Raw genomic sequence first — 6,776 nt, 5'->3', positions numbered from 1 at the left:
AAAAAAAAAAAAAAAAGCTTGCCTAGAATCCACCACTGAGAAGTTGGGAGCACAGCTCAGTCACAGAGCACTCGTCTAGCAAGTCCAAAGGCCCTGGGCTCCATCCCCAGTATGACAAAAATAACACATTTTGTAAAAAAATTAATTAAAAAAAAAGAATAATTGTTACATGCAATACAAAAGTCAAATCAGCTCCATCCATATTTCTTAAAATGTCTTTCATTTAATTATTTAATTAAGCTCTTCTCTTCACCTCAAGTTAACTCCACCCCTTTCTCCTGTCCCAATAACACATTAATTAGCACTTACATAGTGTTTACTGTGGGACACTTCGCTGTGTGCTGTTTTCAAAACCTGACTCATTTGAGCTACATAATAACCTCATGAGATCAGTGCTAATTATTCCCACTTAAAGATGAAAATATGGAGACACAAAAATATCACGAGGGTTCTGGGAGTCCAACACAGACAATGAACTGGTCTTAAATAATCACGGTGCCAGCTGGGCATGGTCACTCAGGCTTGTCATTCAAGCTACCCGGAGGCTGAGGCAGAAGGATCAAAAGTTCAAGACCGATGGCTAGCAAGAAGGCTCAGTGGTTAAGGATGCTCTCCGGTGGTGGTGGCTCACCCCTTTAATCCCAGCACTCGGGAGGCAGAGGCAGGCGGATCTCTGTGAGTTCGAGGCCAGCCTGGTCTACAAAGCGAGTTCCAGGGCTACCAGAGCTGTTACACAGAGAAACCCTGTCTCTAAAAACCAAAAAAGAAAAAAACAAAAACAATGTAAGAGTGTGCTCTCTGCCCTTCCAAGAGGATCCTTATTTGTCCTGGCACCACTTGGCGGCTCACAGGGAATCCCGTGCCCTCTTCTGGCCTCCGGAGGTACAGCAAGCACAAGGCACACAGACGTACTTGGAGGTAAAACATCCACACAAATAAAAAAATCATCTAAGTTCAAGGCCAGCCAGAGTTATACGGGAAATTCAAGGACAACGTGGCAACTTAGAAAGACTTTCAGCCGGGTGGTGGTGGCGCACGCCTTTAATCCCAGCACTCGGGAGGCAGAGGCAGGCGGATCTCTGTGAGTTCGAGACCAGCCTGGTCTACAGAGCTAGTTCCAGGACAGGCTCCAAAAACCACAGAGAAACCCTGTCTCAAAAAACAAACAAAAAAAAAAAAAAAGAAAGAAAGACTCTCAAAAATTTAAAAGGGGATTGGAAAGCTGGGCATGGTGGTGCATGTAATCCTAGCTCTTTGGGAGATGGCGTCAAGTCATCCACAGCTGTACAGCGAGTTCAATGCAAACCTGGGTTTCATGAAGCCCTGACTCAATTTCCCGAGCCCCCCAAACAGTGAATGAGATGTAATTCAATGGTAGAGCTCTTGTCATGGTCGAGTAGGACCTAGATTCAGGAAAAGAACAAGGAAAGCCTCACCCCAACTTCTTAACCCCGCCTCCTGGCAAACAGGCCCACTTTCAGTTACATCCCCGCCAGGACTCTAGGCAGATACTTAACCACACCCACGCATGTCAGCCCCGTCCCCACTATGCCACCAGGCTCCTCCCCGCTCCCATCACGCCCTAACCCAGGCCCCCCACCCCCACCCGAAGCCGATTCCCAAATCCGCCTCCGCAGATCAGCCCCGCCCCGCCTCCTCCAGGCCACGCCCCCAACCCCAAGGGCTATTCTTAACTCCTCCCCTGAAGACCCGCTGCGTCTCTCCACGTCCAGGCCACGCCCACCTTCCTGCAAGCTGTGACTCCTGGCTGCAGGTGAATCCTCGCGCAGCTCGCGGACGAAAATTCCTTCTTTGCCGCCGCCCGCTACGTTGATGCCGCTGACCCCCGTCTGCGCCTCGGTCTCCACGATAATTTCCACCAACTCGGCTCGTCTCAGCTCCTGTGGTGGGCGGCGAGGGGTCGCAATGACGCTCCAGGACGGCAACTCGCCCAGAGCTTACCATTGTTTTCCTTCTCTTGCTCTACCCTCTCGCTCGCTCTCCGGGGGATCGGGGTCCGGAGGAGCAAGGGTCGGGTCTGGAAGAGGAGGGGGTGCGTGGACAGAGCCAGATCATGGAGTGGGGCCGCTTGGAGTGCCTAAGAGGCATCTTTGAGAGGCTTATTCATCTTCTTTTTTATCTTCCTTCCTTCCTCTCTCCCTCCTTCCTCCCTTCTTTTCCTTTTTTCATTTTGAGAGGGGATGAGTCCCGACCTGCCTTGAACTTGTTATGTAGACCAGGCTGGCCTTGAACTCACAGAGATCCACTTTCGAGTGCTGGGATTAAAGATGTGTACCACCATGCCCGACCTTTTAAAAGATGTGTGTGTGTGTGCACATGTGCAATGTGCATATGCACATGGGTGCCAATGGCGGCCAGAGGAAGGTTTGGGGTCCTCTGTAGCTGAAGCCACAAGCAATTAGTTGTGACAGTCCAACGTGGAAGCTGGAAACTGAGCTTAGGTCCGCCCACCTGTCCCCTCATGTATTTATTGTTTGTTTGTGGCAGGGTCTCATGAGCTTCTGGCTGGCCTGAAACACTCCATACATCAAGCTGGTCTTTAAGTCACAGTGATCTGCCTGCCTCTGTCTCAGGCTGATGACAGGCGTGCCCACCAAGCTCATCCCTGCCCTTACTGAAAGGGATTCCTTAGGCCTAGGCTGAGGCAAGGCAGTCCAACCTCAATCACCCAAATCCAGGGATTAAAGGCATAAAACAAAATGCCAACTCCAGGGATCCATATTCTTATTCTAAAGACCAGGCGGGGCTTTAATAACTTTATAACTATCCTAGGGAATTAACCCAGTGGTGGAGGCCTTTCCTAGCGTGCACGAGGTTCTGGGTTCCATTCCCAATACAAAACCAACCAAAACACATATGAAAACATTCCACTTGAGTGTAATTATTCCTATAGAACACGGGCATGCAGGATGGAAGGACGGGGCCTTGACCCCATGGGTTTGAATATGTGTGAGAATGCTGTTGTGGATTTTCTAACTCCCCCGGGAGAGGGAATCCAGTGAAGGGGGTGTGTGGGTAATGAATGGCGACCGCAGCAGAAGTGGCATTTGTGGCATTTACCAGCCCTTGTTCCGAAACACACTACAGGGTTCACATCTGCTTCCCAGTAGAGGAAGCGAGAGATCTGATTCTGTCTAGGAAACCACTTTGCTGTGTGCATCTGGGGCAGCCCTGTGCACGTCCTGAGCCTATTGCTATCCTGAAACGTTGAGTAATACAGGGAAGTATCTGCCTGTGAACAAGCGAGGATGAAACGGGGCAGGTGCAAGGCATTGAGACCAGCCAGGACTCGTGCCCATCCCAGAGCCTGGAGAGGGAAAAAACAGGACTAGACTAGATGCCCCGCTGCAGTGGCCTCAAGGGACTAGGGCAGGGCAATATGGAACCTAAGAGTTGGAGTGGGACTGGGCGGTGGTGGCACATGCGTTTAATCCCAACACTCGAGCAGAGGCAGGCAGATATCTGAGTTCGAGGCCAGACTGATCTACAGATTGAGTTCTAAGACAGCCAGGGCTACACAGAGAAATTCTGTCTTGGAAAAAAAAAAGTCATTGGAGTGGGCTTCTGGGAGCAGCATAGTCCTTCGACTCCCCTTTGGGAAGGATCTCATTGCATCCCCCCCTTATTTTGGGGGAGGTCACAGGAAGGCAGTAAAGCCTAGAAAGTTAAAGTAGTCTTCCTAATGGCACACAGCACATTAAACAGTCAAGCCTTGTCCTTAGGTATTCCACCCCAGGGAATAAGCAGTAACCCCCTTGCCTGTCCCCCTCAGCCTGCATGGGGCTCCTTTATAAGTAGAGCCACCCAGCCCAGTACCCAGTAGAAGAGGTTAAAACTGCCCACATAACTGAAAAGCAATGACAGTCACTGAGGGTGTTCCCTTAGTGCCAGACTGTACAGAAGGCCAAAAAGTCAATCCTCAAAGTCCCCAGAGAGGTGGGGACCATTGCCCCATCTCACCAATGAGGGAGCTGGTTCTCAAAGAGGTTAGGTCACCCGTCTAGGACTGCACAGCCAAAGCAGTGTAGGATTAGACTCGCCCCTTTGGGTCCAAGCCCTCTACCCTGACCCTACCCTCACCTCTTCTTTCTAGGTTTTGTTTTTTTTTGGTTTTTTGTTTGGGTTTTTTGTTTGTTTGTTTGTTTTTGTCAAGACAGGGTTTCTCTGTAGCTTTGGAACCTATCCAGGAGCTCACTCTATAGACCAGGATGGCCTCGAACTCACAGAGATTCACCTGACTGTAGGGGGCGTATTTTGACTCAAGATCCTGCTCTGTAGTGCAGGTTGACTCTAACTCATAGTAGTCCTCCTTGACTACTGGGATGGTACGCTGGGATCATAAGCATGAACCTGCGGATGAAAGATTTCTGTTCAGTTTTTTTTTGTTTTGTTTTTTTTCAGGACAGAGTCTCACAGCTCTGACTGTCTTAAAACTCAGTATGAATAGCAGGGTGGCCTTGAATTTATAGAGATCCACCAGCCTCTGCCTCTCAAGTGCTGGGATTAGAGGCCTGTGCCATCACGCCCAGCTATTTTCTAATTTAATTTTAAAAGATTTGGGGTGAGGGAGCAAAACAAAAACAAAAAACACCAAACAAACAAAAATTTATGTTCACTGGTGTTTTTCCAGATGTATGTCTGTGTACCACACTGCCTGGTGTCAGTGGAGGTCACAGGAGTGTGTCATCTTCCTGGGACAGGAGTTACAGATGGTTGTGAGCCCCGTGTGGGTGCTGGAAATTGGAACCAATCCTCTGGAAAAGCAGTCAGTGCTCTTAGCCAGTGAACCATCTCTCCAGGCACGGGGTTTCTTTTCAAAGTTTTGTTTACATCCATTTACTTCTGTATGTGTGTGTATATAGCAGTTAAGGGAATTAATTGTAGGAACTGGGCCTTTCCTTCTACCGTGGAGCTTCCAGAGATGGAACTCAGGTCAGCAGGCTCGGCAGCAAGCACTGTACCCACTGAGACATCTGGCTGGCCCCTCTGCTGAGTTTCATCATCATCATTAATGCCAAGGATTGAACCCAGGGCTTCGTGAATGTTAGGGTACTCTGCCCTACCCCTGAGTGACACATTTTTTTACTTTTTTGAGACAGAGTCTTACTAAGTTGACCAGGCTGACCTTGAACTTGAGTCATCCCATTTCATCCTTCCAAGTGTTAGAACGAATGACAGGCCTGTGCCTCCAAGCCTGGCACTCACTATTCACTCAGCTCGTCAAGATCCACAGAATCAGCCACTGTCTCAGCTCAGTAGCCCAGGCTGACCTTGAATTTGGAAGCTAAAATGGCAGGCATTAAAGCAACCACACTGGATGCCCAACACTGTGCTGAGCATTTTACAGGTGTTCATTTCCCCCTAACATTTACACTTTCCAGCTTAGAGATGGGGACACTGACGCCCAGAGGAGCTGGGGCATGGCCCCTTGCCACCCTGGCCTATGAACACTCACCTCAGCGCTGCGGCTCCTAGCCTCCATAGCTCGGCAGTGAGTCGCCTGGGCCTCAGGCTCCTGTTTCCTCTCCTCCTTCTGCTGTAGGACCAACTTCAGCTCCTCATGGAGCAGCTGCCGCTGAGCCTGGAGGTACAAGATGGAGCCTTGAGGCACGGGGGGATCGTGGGGTAGAGGTGAGGCTTGCTAGGGAAGTCAAAGCAAGAGTGGTACCAGGCAGACAAAGAATAAGGCCCCTTACCGCTTCCTGGGTGCTGGCCTTTTCTCCTGATGCTCGGAGCCCCACTTGAGGTGACACACAACTGTGAGCACGGACTTCACGCTTCCTTTGAGGTCTTGCTGCCTGACAAGGAGGGACAAAGGGCCATGGGGCACCAGACAGACCCAAGGAAGACAGAGAAGGAAGGGTATGTGGTACCAGCCAGCACTCACCTGAGGGTCAGCTCCAGCTCCCTGGGCCTCCTGGGTCTGGGTCTCTAGGAAGAACAACATACACAGTAGTATTATTTCCTAGGCCCCAGTGGCTTCCTGAGAGCTGACCCTGTTCCCGTTCTGGCAATTCTTTGTCCACAAGTGCCATATAGTTAGTTCTAGGCCAGTGGGGTACACAGCGAGTCCCTGTCTCAAAAGCCTGAATACAGAGCCAGGCCAGGTAGCCCAAACTTGAAATCCCACTGCATCTGATTTATTCCCTGCTATGGAATCAAAACCAGAGCTCTGGGATTCAAGAGTGGCGGGATTAAAGGTACACACCACCACCTCCTGGCTTGCTTGGCGCTTTCAGACAGTGTCTTCAGTAAATGTTAGCCTCAAATTCGAATTCTCTATGTAGCTGAAGATGACCTTGAACTCCCGATCTTCCATTTTAGCCTCCCAAATACTGGGTCACAAGCGTATGACACTGGTTTTAGTTTACCAGATACCTGCTTTACTTCTTTTTTTTTTTCCTGAAGCTGAGGGCCGAACCCAGGGCCTTGTGCTTGCTAGGCAAGCGCTCTACCACTGAGCTAAATCCCCAACCCCCCTGCCTTACTTCTGAAAATACGTCCTCTCAGAGATGCAAGGGAACTGGTACCCATGTGGGACACACAAGCCAAGAAGGCATAGAGCCGTCAGCCTCCAGTCTGGCTCTTCTGGGGACACGGAGGAGGGGACTGTTCCTGAGCTTGGCCCCCACCTGGCATGCCAGCCCGCCAACCCCTGCCACACGGGAAAAGGTCAGGCACATGCGGCACATTCCCTTACACAATGGCCCATCTGCTGTGCCAGTCACATTCTGCCCCTGCCCACCCACCCAGCC

General features: G+C 50.4%; 1 protein-coding gene across 1 annotated transcript in view; it reads right to left on the bottom strand.

Moving 5' to 3' along the window:
• Prx (periaxin) overlaps positions 1 to 5,503 on the bottom strand; it is a 14,300-nt gene extending 8,797 nt beyond the window's left edge. Inside the window, exons 1-2 of the mRNA XM_005371593.2 lie at positions 5,477 to 5,503; positions 1,745 to 1,901 (exon numbers count right to left, since the gene is read on the bottom strand). Coding sequence (XP_005371650.1) covers positions 1,745 to 1,901; positions 5,477 to 5,503 — 184 coding nt within the window. The remainder of the gene's footprint in view (positions 1 to 1,744; positions 1,902 to 5,476) is intronic.
• Positions 5,504 to 6,776: the final 1,273 nt, after the last annotated feature.

Source organism: Microtus ochrogaster, unplaced genomic scaffold (assembly GCF_000317375.1).
Source record: "Microtus ochrogaster isolate Prairie Vole_2 unplaced genomic scaffold, MicOch1.0 UNK115, whole genome shotgun sequence".
NCBI classification, from domain to species: Eukaryota; Metazoa; Chordata; class Mammalia; order Rodentia; family Cricetidae; genus Microtus; species Microtus ochrogaster.
Note: the sequence above shows the minus strand (reverse complement) of the source record. Positions and strands in the feature narration are given on the sequence as shown.